Source organism: Halichoerus grypus, chromosome X, assembly GCF_964656455.1.
Source record: "Halichoerus grypus chromosome X, mHalGry1.hap1.1, whole genome shotgun sequence".
Classification (NCBI taxonomy): Eukaryota; Metazoa; Chordata; class Mammalia; order Carnivora; family Phocidae; genus Halichoerus; species Halichoerus grypus.
In genome coordinates this window covers 120,045,913-120,063,849 of record NC_135727.1, presented here as the reverse complement: position 1 = coordinate 120,063,849, position 17,937 = coordinate 120,045,913, and the positions used below count along the sequence as shown (strand labels likewise).

At 40.9% G+C, this 17,937-nt stretch overlaps 1 protein-coding gene across 2 annotated transcripts in view; it reads left to right on the top strand.

Moving 5' to 3' along the window:
- Window positions 1–16,473, top strand: part of CA5B (carbonic anhydrase 5B) — a 50,130-nt gene extending 33,657 nt beyond the window's left edge. For both annotated transcript variants that reach the window (XM_078064773.1, XM_078064774.1), the window contains 5 exons: window positions 5,468–5,586; window positions 6,830–6,925; window positions 7,529–7,591; window positions 8,600–8,755; window positions 14,259–16,473. In XM_078064773.1, the coding sequence (XP_077920899.1) occupies window positions 5,468–5,586; window positions 6,830–6,925; window positions 7,529–7,591; window positions 8,600–8,755; window positions 14,259–14,438 (614 nt within the window). In that variant the 3' untranslated portion in view covers window positions 14,439–16,473. The remainder of the gene's footprint in view (window positions 1–5,467; window positions 5,587–6,829; window positions 6,926–7,528; window positions 7,592–8,599; window positions 8,756–14,258) is intronic.
- The last annotated feature ends 1,464 nt before the right edge of the window (window positions 16,474–17,937 follow it).

Genomic DNA, 17,937 nt, shown 5'->3' with positions numbered 1-17,937 from the left:
TGTTTGGGTCCTGTGTATCGCCTTTCCCTTCATCATCCCTTTCTCTGCTAGCTCCTTCACCTTCACGTTATTTTTTACAAGTTTAATCCTTTCTCACCTTAGAAAACCAAAAGAACAAAATGTCAACAAGCTCAAATAAATAAATATATATTTGTTTGAAACATCTTATGACTACTCTGCTTTCTAATTTCCTATCTTCCGTCTCCCTTCTCTGCTTGTTTCTTGCTGACTATACTTGCCTCTCTCATCTACACTTCTGCTCCCCCTTACCCCACCCTTTTCCTCGCTCTTGCTGAGGATACCAGTGATGTTTCAATTAACAAACCCAACAGACACTTTGTAGTCTATTTCTTTAGTCCCTGCTTTCATCGAGGATCTAAGTGCCAGGCACTGTGCCAGGTACCCAGAATAGAAAGAGGAAGAAGGGACGGTTGCTGCCTTTAAGGAGCTTACAATGGGGGGGGGGGTAGACAGACCCTTGAAGAGACAACGCTAATGCAGAGTGCTAAGTGCTGTGAGGGAAGTGTTCACGTGGGCTCCAGTGGGAGAAGGCTTCCTGGCAGAGGTGACATCTGGGTAGTCCACAAGGAGGTGGAGGTTCAAGGAAGTGCAATGCTTGTATTAGGTATTACTGTGTGTAGAGTGCAAGAAGGAAGAAGACAAGCACATCCTGAGGTAGGCAGGAGCCGATACTCGGAGAGTTCTGCAGACCGTGCCCAGAGATGGGGAATCTGGGTGCACCTTACTGGGAACTCTTGCTCTAGGTCTCGCACTTGGCTGTGATTGAGATGTCAGCTGTTGTTGGCATTTCATCTCCAGGCTCCTCTGGCAAAGGATCCTCTTCCAAATTCACTCAAGTGGCTGTTGGCAGGAATCAGTTTCTCTCAGGGCCTCAGTTCTTTGCTGGCTGTTGGCCAGAGGCTGCTCCCTTTTCCTTGCCAAGTGGGCCTCTCCGTAGGGCAGCTCACAACATGGCAGCTGGCTTCGTCAGAGCGAGCAAGTAAGAAGAGTCTGAGAGGGCAAGCGAGATGGCAACCAGCATCTTTTTGTAACCTAATCTCAAAGGTGACATCCCATCAATTTTGCCCTTAGAAGCAAGTCACAAGGTCCAGCTCATACTCAGGGGAAATTACATAAGGGTGTGAAGACCAGGAGGTAGGGATCACTGAGAGTCATCTTAGAAATTGCCAGGACACATGGCTAATGACACAAAGCCCATTAATGCAAACTGAGGTCCTTTTCCTGTAAAGTGAATGCTCTTAACCACATCAAACAGGAGAATACGTCCCTGTCTCACGTCTTCCCTATGTACAATTTATATAGGTATAGTACCCAGCACATGTAGAGACTTTTCTAAAAAAGATTTTATTTGAGAGAGAGCGAGAGCATGAGTGGGGGTAAGGGGCAGAGGGAGAGGGAGAAGCAGACTCCCTGCTGAGCAGGGAGCCCGACACCGGGCTCAATCCCAGGACCCCTGGGATCATGACCTGAGCTGAAGGCAGATGCTTAACCGACTGAGCCACCCAGGCGCCCCTACATGTAGTGACTTAATGATTTTTCTAGCTAGAAGTGCCCAAGTCAGATGCCTGGGTTTCTAACTTCCCTCCCAGAGATCACAAAGGTAGAGGTACAGTGCCGTAGAGATAATGAGCCTGAGCCAGGCAGGGAGAGTCTGGAAGAAAAGGCAGTGATGGTGACTGTGAAGAACTGGCAGGACCATCTAAAGGCAGTGGCCATTTCTCCCGCCCAGCCTGTTGTTGCCTGGCGAGCATGTGCCCAACATGGGCAGGACATCTCTTTCTGAAGTGGCAAATGTGGATTTTTATGTGAAATTGTCTAGCTTTAAATATTGGTAATGAACTTTAAAATGTATTTAGTATTGTGTGGGTGAATCAAAACACACCTGAAGACCAGTTCTGCCCCCTTCCCCCTGCAGCTCCCTATGCTAACATCTTTCTGCCTTGCTCATTATCTTGGGAGGAGGCACACAGTGAGTGTCCAGGGTATGTTGCCAGTTTTTCTGGGGATAGGAGAGAAGGCCTTCCTCTCTCACCTTGCTCACTTAACTTGGGATGAGACCTTCAATTTCATTAAACACATTAGATTGAATATCTGCCAAAATCAAGCTCACAGTATGGAGCTGGCATGGAAAAACACGTTTTGGAAAGATAATTTTATTTTTATTTCAGTATGCTCTAGTACCATTCTCCTAGTAACTTAGTGAATCAGGTGGTATTATTCTCTGCACCTCCCCTGCCCCTCAAAGAAAAGTTCTCATTGGTATCTTTGCTCGCCTCTTTAAAAAACTTTTTTTAAAAAGATTTTATTTATTTACAGAGAGAGACACAGCGAGAGAGGGAACACAAGCAGGGGGAGTGGGAGAGGGAGAAGCAGGCTTCCTGGGGAGCAGGGAGCCCGATGCGGGGCTCGATCCCAGGACCCTGGGATCATGACCTGAGCCGAAGGCAGACGCTTTAACAACTGAGCCACCCAGGCGCCCCTTTCAAAAACTTTTTTTAAAGAAGAAATTATGTAAAATATTTTCAAAAGGCAGTAAGATACATAGCAGACCACTGCATGACATAGCCAATGTATTTGGTCCTTGGGGTTGCTGTTGTCGTACATAAAATTCAACTAGTGATGCAAGAAGCACTAAAGATCACTAAGATAGATGAGATGGGTGGGTTTTGTGCTGTTGTATTGGTTTAACCGTGGACAGACATCACCAGGGTTGGATTAGATGGAAGAAAAGAGGAACTAATTAATAGGTGTTAGCAAATTCAAGGGAAAAAATACCAGCACAACCCAAAGTCTGAGGAAGGGTGATTTTAAAATCTCGTTTTATCTGAATATTTTGCGTTTAATGTATTGATTTCACTAGTTCAGAAAACTCCACAAACAGAAGGTATTTATTATCCAACATGGTGAGGCCAGTGGTAGAGTGTGCATGACTCACATTGTTCACTGTGTTCAAAGAGAGATGGGGGATAATTTTTCACTTGCAAATTTCCTATTCCATTTCAGTGAAAGGGAAAGAAATGCTAGTATCTTCCAAAATTGAAAAACAAGGGGCACCCGGCTGGCTCAGTTGATAGAGCATGTGACTCTTGATCTCAGGGTTGTGAGTTCGAGCCCCGCGTTAGGTATAGAGTTTACTTAAGAAAAAAAACGTATCTGTGCATAAAGAAAGAGAGCATCTTTTGTCCCCACATTTCAGTTTTGTGAGATTGGTTTGGATAAATATGCTAAGAGAAATTTGCATTTTATTGCACAATTAGAAAGCAGGCACAGTAACTCAAGGTCAAGATCATGTTCTAGGAAGAGGAGGACTCCCTCATCTTCTAGGCATAGGCAATCAAGAAGCAGACTGAAAAGGAGATCACATTCTAAGTCAGGGAGTAGGCGGTGATCCAAAAGTCCAAGACAGAGAAGATTTCATTCCAGAGAGAGAGGTAGAAGGTAAAGGAGTACATCAAAAACCAGGGCCAAAAAGAAAGAAGATGAAGAAAAGGAATGTTCCAAAATACCACCAAAAAGTTATAGCACAGCCAGACGTTCCAGAAGCGCAAGCAGAGAGAGACAAGGACGAAGTAGGAGTGGCACAAGATCTCCTAAAAAGCCTAGGTCACCTAAGAGAAAATCGTCTCACTCACCATCCCCTAGAAGACATAAAAAGAAGAAGAAGAAAGATAAAGACAAAGAAGGAGAGATAAAAGAGAATAATCAACAAGCAAGAAGAAGAAAAGGAAAGATCAGGAAAAGGATCATCAGGAAAGAAAATCAGAGAGTGAAAAAGATGTAAAAGTTACACAGGACTATGATGGAGAGGAACAAGGGGATGATAGCGATAAAGAGAAAAAAGAGAAGAAGCCAACAGAATCAAGTTCCCCTAAAACAAAAAATTGTTCTGTGGAAAAAGGAATTGGTGATTCACTGAGAGAATCGAAGTGAATGGAGATGATCATCGTGAAGAAGATAGAGATGTGAGTGGCTGCGCGTTGCCTCCATGGGGAGCCAGCTGCATACTCGCACCAGCGGCCGTTCCTTTGTCTGACTTCTTAATGCTGTATTTGTTCTCAAACCCACATGGATACAGCTCTGAGTTATAAATGGTTACATAGCTCCTGATATTGATACTAGTTACTTACATCCCCAAAGCTTGTGCAAAGTGATACAGGAGTAACCAGTTCATGACATGCTGAAATCTGATTGGGTAACCAAGCAATTTGAGTCTTCTGGTGCTGCTTCATAACAAACATGAAAAGCAGCGTGCATCCACAGCAGGCATGGACTGTTTATGTTGTGTGATCTCCTTTATTAAGTAAGTTCACTTACAGTATTTCTAGAATTTGATTCATTGCTGTAATAGAGCCATATAGGGAATGAGTGTTAATTGTGGCAGGAATATCCTAAATGTCATTAAAATCTCCAACGTAATGGATCTGCTTATGGTCTTGTTTGCTGACATGACAAATTAGCGTTCTTATAGTTACATCTGAAAGTGAACATTTGAAATAGATAATCCTTTAAGCCTCATAGCTAAATTTTTGTGGCTTTTGTTTAACTTTGAAAGGTTATGTATGCACTCATTTTTTTTAACGGCTTTAATTACAGAAACAAGATTTCAAATGAAACTCTCTTTGGCGGTGAATAAGTAGCATATTTTGAAGTAGAGTCATATACTTTTTCATTAAGGTGTTTAGGAATTTTTTTTCCCTGAAAGCATTTATCCCACCTGTACGGCAGTGAAAGCTATCTGCGTGAGTGCATCTGTAAAAGAAAGTTGTCTCTTGTCCTGATTTTCAATTTCCCCACTCTTTCATTAATTTGTTTTCATCTCAGTGTTGGAAAAGGGGGGTAGTGCATTTTAAATGGACCTTCATATAAGACAGATCTACTTTATAATGTACTTTTTATTTGACCTCAAGTATAAAACCAGTACCTTTTGTTACTGTTACTGCGATAGTAGTCTAATGCACACAGTGATCCCATGTGAAATGCAACATAGTTAGGCAGCTGGGTTCTTAGTTACAGGAGTTTCAAGCTTCACTTTTGTGCAGTAAAAACTAAAGTAGGCTACAGTCTGTGCCATGTTGATGTACAGTTTCTAAAATTGTTTTACAAGACTTTGATAATAAAACCCTTAAACTTATTTCATGTTCCTGTAAAAAAAAAAAAAGTGGGCACAGTAAATATAGAATATAAAAATAAGCCAAGACTTGGCCTTTAACAGTTGTAGGTAGCTTGGAGTGCCGTTAAATCTCAGTGTCTTCCAGAGTGCAGGTCGCGCCCTTATACCTGTATTGACTGCGTGGAATCAAGTTTCTATACACTTGTATCTAATATCTAAGTGGGCTCCGCTTAAGACAGTTTATGTAGAAGGTCCACCCAAAGCTCTGGCCTTTCCCCCCACATTCCTCCATGGTGTGAAAAACTGTCCCCTGAATTGTTGGGCGTGCCATTTCAGTGATCGAGGGAGGACCCCTGGAGCACAACTACCGATTGAAGCAATTCCATTTTCACTGGGGGGCCATCGATGCCTGGGGCTCCGAGCACACCGTGGACAGCAAATGTTACCCGGCAGAGGTATGTTGAGCAGCTTGGGAGCAGTGACAACTGTGAGGCGGGGACAGTGCTGTGTTTCTAAGATAGCCTCAGGAAAAATCAGGGGGGCGGGTCCTATAAATGCTAAAGCGCTCTCTCAGGCATATGTGATTACTCCCAGTTTATACATGTAAACATGATGATCTGCCCTCATCTCAAGTAATAGAGCAGAAATGAACCGTAAGATCCTAAAACAGAATCCTTCCAGAATTCTAAGCTAGGCTCAAATTATAGCCTGAAGTTAAAACCTAGGCCACCATGCAGGGCCACCAGGTTGAATTAATCCAAGTGAGAATTGGTAGGAGCCTCAAGGAAGGCTGTGGCGATAGAAATAGAGGAAAAGAGCAAGATTTAACAGGCACTTCTGAAATAAAAAGGAACAGGACTTGGAGGCAGGGTCCACTTCAGGAGAGGAGAGGAACAAGTGAACCGTGACCTTGAGGGTCTACTTGGGAGGCTGGGTGATGATGCATTCGTGAATGATGGACAAGAAATAATTAGTAGGGAGGTATAGGGAAGGCATAAGGAAGTAGAATTTCTTCTTACAATTTTTCCCCTAATTTAGTTTTAGATGTCACCTTAAAAAGCAGCACATTTTAAGTGGTTATCCCTCAAAGAAATTTGTCTTCAACTCTTGTCTAATTCCCGTGGAGAGAATCTATTTCTCTCAATATAAACCTTTCTCCTTAGGATGCAAATAGATTTTGGATATGATGGATTCATGCAAATCAGTATGGGAATGCACAGATGTTGCTCCCTTACTGAAATATTACCTTGTTGTATTTTTTTTTATTTTTCTCTGAACAAATCCCTCTATTCAGAAGTAATATTAGGAGTGCCTGGGTGGCTCAGTCAGTTGAGTGGCTGACTCTTGATTTCGGCTCAGGTCATGATCTCAGAGTCCTGGGATCGAGTCCCGCATTGGGCTCTACCCTCCATGTGGAGTCTGCTTGAGAGTCCCTCTCTCTCTCTCTCTCTCGGCCCCTCCCCCCCAAGATAAATAAATAAATCTTTTTTTAAAAAAAGAAGTAATACCAATTACTGCTCCTGCATGCAATTCTTCCTATTTATTTCTATCTCATTTTGCACCAGATTGGTGTATGCTTTTCTCAGCGGCTTTATTTTGGGTGAGGAACCATGTTAAAATACCGTGTTGAGTAAAGCTGTTTGTTTTGGAGCGATCCTATGTGGTCATGTGTCAAACCAGCTTTTAATGGTGTTTCAGCTGCATTTGGTGCATTGGAATGCAGTCAAATTTGAAAACTTTGAGGATGCAGCATTGGAAGAACATGGTTTGGCTGTGATCGGAGTATTTTTAAAGGTAAGAAAGTCTGACCAACTTTAAATGATGTATTGTATCCTAGGATGAAAAGATACGACATTGTAATATTAAGATCTAAGTGTATTGGGATTAAAAAGAAACAATGACTGGCTTGTGGAATGTTGTACACCTGAAACTAAAGTAATACTCTGTGTCAACTACACTTCAACTTAAGAAAACAGGAAAGAAAAAAAATAAACAGTGGTTAAAATACAAGATTGCTATGAATATATTTCAAATGGTATAAAAATGCACAGTCCAGTAGAGTAGTCACAAGCCACATGTGGCAAATGAGCTCTTGAAAAATTTTTAATTTTAATTAATTAAAATCTCAGCATAAGGACTGCTATTTAAGTGGAGCAGGGGCACGTTTCCTGCAGGCACGCAGACCCTGTCAGCAAACAGCCTGCTCATTTGTTCTGTATCTAATTGAATTCAGTGACGTTTTTAGTGATCTAAATTACCAGTTTAAGTGTAGTATAAGTCGTGTGATTGGTTTGTTTTTATGTAATCACCAGGTGACTAATTTTAATTCACATTCTGTCATGTTTCAAAAGTGAGATGTCAGTTGTTTTTAATATTTTCTCATTGCTGCTCCTTTAGCTAGGCAAACATCACAAAGAGCTACAGAAATTGGTGGATACTTTGCCATCGATCAAGCATAAGGTAGTACTATTTTTCCCTAAGTCACTTGAAATACATGTTATGTTTAATCTCAGAGTGGAGACACTCACAAGGCATGTTGCGAGTTGTGGAAGAGCACTTGCCACTTCATATGTGTGTGTTGAGAGCTCCCGGCCCTGGGACACCTTGCAGGGGACAGAAGTGGTTCTGTGGGTACGTGCTGACCACTTTGGTTTTGCTGCCCTGCCCTAGCACTCGGGGACTCGGGAACCCAGTGCTGTCCCCTCCTCTGCTCCTTCTGAGTCCCTGTGGAAACACTCAGAGCAGCCCTGTTGACTCGACCTCCCATCCCATGGGCAGGGAGCAGAGAAGCGTTTGACAGAAATGTGGTTTGGCCTGTAAAGAACAATGACCTGTATCCTTCAGAATGGATACCTTTGTCCAGGCCCCAGGACTAACTGTTCATGATTCAGAATCCCGAAGGGGCTGTTCCCTGGAGGTCCGCATCTTCTCTCTCTCTCTCCCTCCCTCCCTCCCTCCCTCCCTCTCTCCCTCTCTCCCTCTCCCCCTCTCCTCCCCACCTCGGTCTCTCTCCCCACCGCCTCTTTCCCTCTCTCTCCCTGTCTATCTCCCTCTTTTCCCTTCCCTCTCTTCTGTCTCCCCTTTTAGTCCAGGAGCCTAGCTCCCCCAAATTTGCATTGTGTTTTAGAAAGGAGGATTCTGTTGGTTTCTCTTGAAAGAGAGAAGTCTCCTTGTTCATGCACCAGCTGCTGCCTGATGCCTCCCAAAGAGTTCAGAGGAGACCACCTGCAGTAAACTCACTAGAATGGAGGGAGGAAGTGGTTTGTGCTATGTTCCCATGGAGGAGTATCAGAACTACATAGTTAATTACAGGAACAAGGCATGGGCGTGATTCTGTCCTAAGGTACCCAGAGATCCTCTAGACCATTGCTGGTCCCCAGACACCCCTAGATTCATCACTTCATCATCTGATTCCTGAGTGATTTTCACCACGAAATGATAACTTTGGTGACCTCTTCTCTTGGCCAGGACACCCTTGTGGAATTTGAGTCATTTGATCCTTCCTGCCTAATGCCTGCCTGCCCAGATTACTGGACCTACTCAGGGTCCCTGACTACCCCGCCACTCTCCGAGTCCGTCACCTGGATCATTAAGAAGCAGCCCGTAGAGGTTGATCATGATCAGGTATGTTCTTCCCACATTTCTGTCTGAGGAAATGCTAGCCTGCCCCTTTAAAACAAGGCTGGCCTCCGACTTTGGCATCAGTTGTTAACATCCTGTAATGCTTATACATTTTTATTAAAATGTGCTAATATCTTGTCTTAAAATTTGGATATAAATTAGGGAATGCTTCAAGTCAACTAGAGAGAAGAGTTAAAATTTAGGAAACAAGCTTTTTACTTCCATATTTGGCAATGACATATGTCTTATGCATTGTGTATTTTATATATAAATATGAATCTCTATATAAACAAGACCCTTTTAAAGGGAAGAATGAAGGCTGGAAATGGATGTGCTCAAAACCCTTTAAAATCCATAAGGAAATTTTGCTCTGGAACCTCAGGATAAAGACAGAATCCAACAATGTCTGTCCAGAAATTCTAAGTCAGATGTTTTGAACTTGGAGTTTATTTTCTCTTTAAAAGTAAGTTTAAGTGGTGATTACTATGTCAACGAACAAAATCCTGTTTAATTCATAATTGAACTAAACTACAGTAATATTTGTATATGCTTGCTTTATGGGCTTTTTATTAATTACAAAGCATTTTCACAAGAGCAAAAGCTTCCAAAATCTTTTTTATGAAGTCAGGATAACAGATACCAACATCCATCAAATATTGGACCAAAAAATAAAGATAAACTAAAGATTGAAAAATATATTTAATTTTTTTAAAGATTTATTTATTTATTTTAGAGAGGGAGAGAGAGAGAGAGAAAGAGCATGAGCAGTAGGAGCAGAGGGAGAGGGAGAGAGAGAGTCTTAAGTAGGCTCCATGCTTAGCACAGAGCCTCATATGGGGCTCAATCCCATGACCCTGAGATCGTGACCTGAGCCGAAACCAAGAGTCCGATGCTTAACCAACTGTGCCACCCAGGCACCCCTCTGAAGAATATATTTTAAAGAAAGCAAAAATAATATATGAGAAATAGAAGCTAGCAGTACATTAGAAGAAATAATACACTTCAACCAAATAGTGTATATTCCAGCAAAGTAAGGATGGTTCATTATTAGGAATGATATTAATATAATTCATCATATCAGTGAATCTACATAGAAAAATCATATAACCAGGGTGCCTGGGTGGCTCAGTCATTGGGCGTCTGCCTTCGGCTCAGGTCATGATCCCAGGGTCCTGGGATCGAGTCCTACATCGGACTCCCTGCTCGGCGGGAGGCCTGCTTCTCCCTCTCCCGCTCTCCCTGCTTGTGTTCCCTCTCTCGCTGTCTCTCTCTCTGTTAAAAAATAAATAAAATCTTAAAAAAAAAAAATCATATAACCATTTCCATATATTGTTAAAAGGCATTAGCAAAATTCACTATTCAGTTTTAAAATTTTTTTAAGGTTTGTGGGGCACATGGGTGGCTCAGTCATTGAGCGTCTGCCTTCGGCTCAGGTCATGATCCCAGGGTCCTGGGATCGAGCCCCACATCGGGCTCCCTGCTCGGCGGGTAGCCTGCTTCTCCCTCTCCCACTCCCCCTGCTTGTGTGCCCTCTCTAGCTGTCTCTCTCTGTCAAATAAATAAATAAAATCTTAAAAATAATAATAATAAAATAAAAATAAAAATTTTTTAAGGTTTATTTTATTTTTTTAAAGATTTTATTTATTTATTTGACACAGAGAGAGAGCACAAGTAGGCAGAGCCACAGGTAGAGGGAGAGGGAGAAGCAGGTTCCCTGTTGAGCAGAGAGCCCGATGGGGGGCTCGATCCCAGGACCCCGAGATCATGACCTGAGCCAGAGGCAGGCACTTAACCGATGAGCCACCCAGGCCCCCCAGGTTTTTTTATTTTAGAGAGAGAGCAAGCACACAGGGAGGGGCAGAGGGAGAGGTAGAGAAAAACTTCAGCAGGCTCCTCACTGAGCTCGGTACTTGGAGCCTGAAGCAGGGCTTGACCCCATGACCCTAAGATTATGACCTGAGCCAAAACCAAGAGTTGGATGCTCAACCCACTGTGCCACCCAGGGACCCCTCAATTTCGTAAATTTTTAAATAAAATAGAAATGAATGGAGAGTTCCCTAACTTGATAAAAGGGATTGCTCTCAGTTCAAAAATAAATAGTATGCCTAATAGAGAAAGATTATTACCATATACAATTTTGTATTATGTTCCTGAAGTATCCAATATGATTAGCCCAAAAAAGAAAAAACAAATTAGAGAAACAATAAAAAACTACTTCAAAACTAAGGTAATTCAGTAATTAGTGGAGTATAATATTAATTTATAAAAATCAATATATTTAACATATATAAATCATAATCAGTTAAAGGATATAATGATATAAAGTTATAATAGAAGAATGAACACTGTTTATAATGGAAACAAAAATATAAAATACCTTAGAGTAAGCCTATCAAGAAAATTTAACATGTAAACTTAAAACATCCCTGAAGGACATAAGAGAATTCATAAAATTCATACCACGCTATTAATCAGAAGACAGCATAAAAACACCTTGATGTCAACTCTCTTTCAGTTGTTATTCTCCATTAATTGTTTATTCTCCCTAAATTTGATGTGGTCCATTTACTGTGCCAATAGGATTTTTAGATAGATGTGCTACTTCTAAAATCACACAGAAAAACAAACAGGCATAAATAGGGAAAATTCTGAAAGAAAAAATGAGAGATGATTAGATCCACAAAGTTATAAAGCCTCAATAATGAAATAGTGTGGTACTGGCACACAAGTGAAGAGTGGTCAGAAGTGGTAAGTTCAGGAATATGGCCAAGTACATATGAGAATTTAGTTTGTGATAAAGGTAGCATCTCATCTCAGTTGGGGGCGGTAGGGATGAGATTCCTCAGTAAATGCTGTTGGGGGACAACTGGGCAGACATTGGGGGGAGAAAAGTTAGATCCACCATTCAGACCTCACACAAGAATATATTCCAGATATATTAAATGTTAAAAACACCACCATAAAAGTGCTAGGACAAGCATAGAGAAATCTTTTATACCTCCAAATGGAGGAAACTTTTCTAACATTTTATCAAACCCAGAAGTCCTAAAGAAAGTAACTAGTAAGTTAGACCACAAAATTTTTTTTTTTAAATCTGTGTGATAAAAACCACCAAAAACAAATTACAAAAAATAGAGAGCTTAACTGTCCATAAGCCTGGGCTTGGTGGCCTATACATTTAGTCTGCATCTATCCTTCATATTTAAAAACTGATATAACACTGAAAAATAAATCAGTAAAATCAATAAATCAGAGGGTCAGTGGCCCATGTGAGGAGTTTTCAAATGAAATCTCAACACAGAAAATTCATTGAGAAAAAAAATGTTAGCTGTCATCTATAATCCCAGTCACCTATAATCAGTGTCAGTCACTGGGTAAATCCTTCTGGTTTTTTATCTATACAGATACACATAAATCCTTTTGGTCTTTTATCTGCATAAATATACATAAGTTTCTTAACCAAATGGAATCATTCTGTACCTACCATTTTGTTCCTCTTTTCACTCAGTGATATGTAGAACATTTTATAGATAATAAGCATTATCTTCAGTATTTTTTATGGCAATGTACTAGTCCATTTTATAGATCTAATGTAACTTGTTATTATTTTTAAAGATTTTATTTATTTATTTGAGATAGAGAGAGGGGGAGAGAGAGCATGAGCAGGGGGAGAGGCAGATCGAGAGGGAGAGGCAGACTTCCCGCTGAACAGGGAGCCCGATGTAGGGCTCGACCCCAGGACCCTTGGATCATGAGCTGAGCTGAAGCAGACGCTTAACCGACTGAGCCACCCAGGCACCCCTAATGTAACTTATTAATGATACTTGAGTTATTTCTAATCTTTTGCAATTAGCTGAATAAAAATAAATCTTAACTACTTGGACATGTTCTTAATTTATGAGGGTATATGTATAATTTGCAAGTATGGTCACTATGTTTGGCACTTGTCCCTGGTCACAGTCCTGCCTTTGCAGCTCTACTTGACCTGAAGTCTTTGATCCAAACATGCTTGCCTACTGTGCCCCAGGCTGTCCTCTCCATAGTTGCAGTGTGCCTGATTGAGTAAGGAGAAATGTTGTGAAAAGATCTTATGGCTGGCTTGAAGTCAAGTGTTCCAAAATACGGTTGCTCAGAAAGCCAGGGGGTGAGTGATGCTATTGCCATGTTAGAGAACAAGCCCTTGATCTGGGGCTGCTCCTTTTGTACTGTACTTTTTGTCCAATCCATTACCCACTAGCCACATGTGGCCATTTAAATTAAAATATAAATACAGGGATGCCTGGGTGGCTCAGTCATTAGGCATCTGCCTTCGGCTCAGGTCATGATCCCCAGGGTCCTGGAATCGAGCCCCACATCGGGCTCCCTGCTCCGCGGGAAGCCTGCTTCTCCCTCTCCCACCCGCCCTGCTTGTGTTCCCTCTCTCGCTGTGTCTCTCTCTGTCAAATAAATAAATAAATAAAATCTTAAAAAAATATATATATATACACATTAAAATAAAAATTAATTTAAAAATTCAGTTACAGGGCGCCTTCCTGGCTCAGTCAATAGAGCATGCATGTCTTGATCTCGGGGTTGTGAGCTTGAGCCCCACGATGGATGTAGCAATTACTAAAAAATAAATAAATAAACTTAAGAAAATTAAAAATAAATAAATACAGAAAAATTCAGTTCCTTAGTTGCACTGGCCACATTTCAAGCACTCAGTAGCCATATGTGGTTTGTGGCTACCATAATGAATCATGCAGAGGACATTTCTATCATCACAGCAAATTCTTTTGGACAGTGATGGCAGGGGGTAGGTATCCCACTGCCTGTTAAAAAGATATCCACATACACTGCCTTCCCCACAATGCCCAGGTACAGTGAGCAATGAAGAATACATTGTTTATGTTAATGATTTAGTTACATTTTGAAAAAATAAAACGTTTTCAGCACCATTACTATATGCATCAGGTCTTCCCTGTATTATCCTGTAGGCTAGTTATTTTGCCCATTCCAAGATGAGGTTCCTAGGGGCACCTGGGTGGCTCAGTCGATTAAGCGTCTGCCTTCGGCTCAGGTCATGATCCCGGGGTCCTGGGATCGAGTCCGGCGTTGGGCTCCCTGCTCTGCGGGGAGCCTGCTTCTCCCTCTCCCACTGCTGCTCCCCCTTACTTGTGCTTGCTCTCTCTTTCTCTCTCTCAAATAAATAAATAAAATCTTTAAAAAAATGAAGATGAGGTTCCTAGAATCAAAGATGAAGTAACTTGTCCTTGGCAAGTGGCCAATATGTGGGGGACAGGGCCTTTGACCCCCAGTCTTCAGATTCCAAGTACCACATTGGCTTTACCACCTCCTCTCACTCTCCTCCCTACACATTTTAATCCCTATCTAGCAGTGAAAGGCATTCCTACCCAGAAAGAAGTTGTACTGTATCTAGTTGTGGAAGAATGTTTCAGAATTGTAAAAATGAAAGTTAAGCTGTTACTCTGTTGAAATTATTTATGCTTCCTACTTCTATTTCTAGCTTGAACAGTTTCGGACCCTGCTTTTCACTTCAGAGGGGGAGAAAGAGAAAAGAATGGTGGACAATTTCCGCCCCCTTCAGCCCCTAATGAATCGCACTGTCCGCTCTTCCTTCCGTCATGATTATGTACTGAATATACAAGCGAAACCCCAGCCTTCAACTAGCCAAGTGACCCCCTAAGGTGCTCATCTCTAAGCAGTACTTTGCTTTAATAAATACTAGCTTTTTAAAAATTGCTAACTGGACTATTCTAAACACCTGCATTTAATAATAATTATAGATATGCATTTCTTGGTGTGGCAGTGCTTCGTCAGTCTTTGAGGAAAGCTCTTTGGTAAACAAGTTCTTAATTTTATTGATAATGACATCTAACGCTGAAGTAGCAGCACAAGACGGGAGTTTCTCCTTACAGCAACCTGTTGGTAATTGTAATGTCTTTTTATGTCTGATATTTCTGCGCTGCCCTTTTATGTTTATTAGTAGCTCTGTAGAGTTATAAGTAGGGATGGTAATCAAAATATTTAACAACTAGAAAGGCACAGACACCATCCAGAAGGCAGGCCTTTCAGAAACAACCCTAGGGCCCAAACTGGTACTTCCTGGCTCGCTGAACATTGGCCATGGTTTTAGGTATATTTTATTTTAAAACATGAATGTATATTCTTTTATGAGGCCTTCTCAGTATTTGCCCTGATCTTCAGTTGTCATTCCTAGTACATGATATGCTTACTATCAATTTATGGTATAGAAAAAATATTTTGTAGTTCAGAGAAAACAAGATTTTACTTATAACTGGGAATCCTTTTGCACTTCTGAAGATTAGATATATTACTTCAGGACTTGATCATATAGAAAGCATATGCAGAACATTTTAAAGAAAATGCCTGAAGTGCCTAGAATTTAAAATTCTTTCATGACATATTTACAGAAATCTTTTTCGAAAGACTAGTAATATAACAGTCTATAGTTTATAGTGTTATTTTGCATTGTTTGTACGCTTTCATAAAATATGTTTTCCACAATGACAGAACTATCTTGACTTCCCTTGAAAACTGTCTGAACTTGAGGTTCTTTGCAAGGCAGGTGCTCAACATAAACTTCCCAATTTAAACAGTGGTTTAGAAGACTTTTGCTACAGTAATAAGGAGAGAAACTTAACAGGCTAAAAATCTAGAGAATTCTACATATTCTGAGGAATCCATGCCATTGTTGCCTTTGCTTGTAAATATCTTGGAATGTTTCTAGTTGCCTATAAGCCTGTGTTCAAACTCATATTGCATTTACTAGTAGTATTTCTTTCATTAGTATGCTAATCATCTGATCTGCAAGGTAAGGTTGGATGAGTAGACTTAACACTACTGAACTGTACACTGGAAAAGGTTAAGATGGTAAATTTTATGTGTCTTTTACCACAATTAAAAATAAATAATACATTCAGTAGGAAACAAATAAGGTTGGAGTTGTCTGTGTAAGTTTGGGGGGATATCTGCTCTTAAAAAAGGGAGGGGGCGAAGGCATTTGCTTCTAAAATGCACGCCTTCTCTGGGAAGAAAATGAATAAAATTCTTAAAAAGATAAATGGGGGGGGGAGTTTATGTTAACTGTATATAATTGATCTGTTCAAACCATAGTTACCTTTATTTAAAAGGGTAAACACACAAGATACACATTTTCCAGAGCACATAGGCTTCCCTCCCAGGCCTCTTGCAAACTCCTCATGCACAATTCTCTTGCAATGAGTCTTCCAAATTGGAGTGAGAACCAACGTACCAATGCCTGATTTGCCCTTAAATCTTAGAGCTACAAAGATGTATTTATTGGGTGTGTCCCGGTTTGCCACTCATGATTCACTTGCACCTGGTGTTCTGGTGTGATTATTAACAGCATCCTCCCACTCTCAATCATGTCCTGGTTTGCATGATAAATTCTTGGTCACCTTCTCCATAGAGGTTATGGAAACTGCCTTGGGGAGGTGTGGTTCCACCTTAACCATATGATCTCCAAAGGGGTGCTGCAGATTCCGGGGCTACTATACACCCTAACAAGAAACTTTTTGTCTTTTGTGCCTCCAAAAGTGTTTTACTTGTACCTTCCTAAACTTGAAGGGGGAAAATGGGCTTGAGGTCTGTCAGAGGGCTTGAGAAAGAATTTTGTATTAACATTGCTGCTCATCTTCATTAAATATTATAATAAAACACTTCCTTTACAATATTAATATTTGTTGAATGGCTTTTTCTTCCTATTAGTTTTTTTTTTTAATATGTACAATATCTCTAAAATTAGTGGGACATCCTTTACCATGTAGATCGGAAAGTGACTGGAAAACTCCTAACAGATTTATTAGAAAAGCATGAAAACAAAAACCACCCACTCCTCAGCTCACCTCTTTCTGTCAGATCAGTGCACAATCTGCTGACATTCCAATAGGGCAAGCTGCCAGTCCTTTTCTCCTTTCCAGAGCTACGTGGGCTAGGGTAAAGTTGGCTATTCTAAAAGCAGGCATCCCCCTCAAAAAAACTGGGGAAGATGTCTTTCCCTTGCTCACCGAGGGACACATTTCTTTTGGTGCAGTATTAGCAAAATTACAGTACTGTAATCACTTTAGGTATTTTTCTGTGTCACTAGAAGAACCAACATTATTTACTTGATACCTATTCTACTTAATGTTTTATTGTCTTTTTAATTCAACTTTATTGGTTAAATTCTTTCCTATAAAATGTTACTGATCAAAAATGGATATAGTTTATTTAAGCGAATAGGCTCTAATTTTAATCATATAATGAGTACATCTAAACAATACTGGCTACTTTACATGTAAATAGTAATGCATTCTTATTAGGAACTGAATGTTTATGGCCCCCCCATTCATATGTTGAAACCTAACCCCCAGTGTGATGGTATTAGGAGGTGGGGCCTTTGGGAGGTGATTAGGTCATAAGGGTGGTGCCTCATGATGGGGTTAGTGCCCTTATAAAAGAGACCCCAGAGAGTTCTCTCACTTCTTCAGCCATGTGAGGATACAGCAAGAAGATGGCCATCAAAGAGCCAGTGAGGAAGTTCTCACCAGATACTGAATCTGCTGGCACCTTGATCTTGGACTTCCAGGCTCCAGAACTGTGAGAAATAAATTCCTGTTGTTTGTAAGCTCCCCAGTCTATGGTACATTGTTATGGCAGCCCAAACAGACTAAGACACTTGTCATCCCTGTGTACATTCTGATTCCCACTTTTTGAGTTCAACCACTCTTCAGAAATGGTACTTTGGTTTGGGTTCTAGGTGGGGATATCGACTCTGCCAGCATTTCTTCTCAAACCACCAGTAGTTGTGTTGCTTAGCGCTTACCACCAAACAAAAGAATCAAGTAATAAACATTATTGATGCATAGTTCTTTCCTCTTTTTTTTTTTTAAGATTTTATTTATTTGAGAGAGCAAGAGAGAGCATGAGCTGGGGTGGGGGGCAGAAGGAGAGAGGGAAGCAGACTCCCCGCTGAGCAGGGAGCCCAATGTGGGGCTCGATCCCAGGACCCCAGGATCATGACCTGAGCTGAAGGCAGACACTTAACCGACTGAGCCACCCAGGCACCCCAGTTCTTTCCTCTTTTAATCAGTTGTATAAATATAGATTTGCATGTACTTTTCATATTAATATACATTAAGTATTTTATTTCACTATCTTAG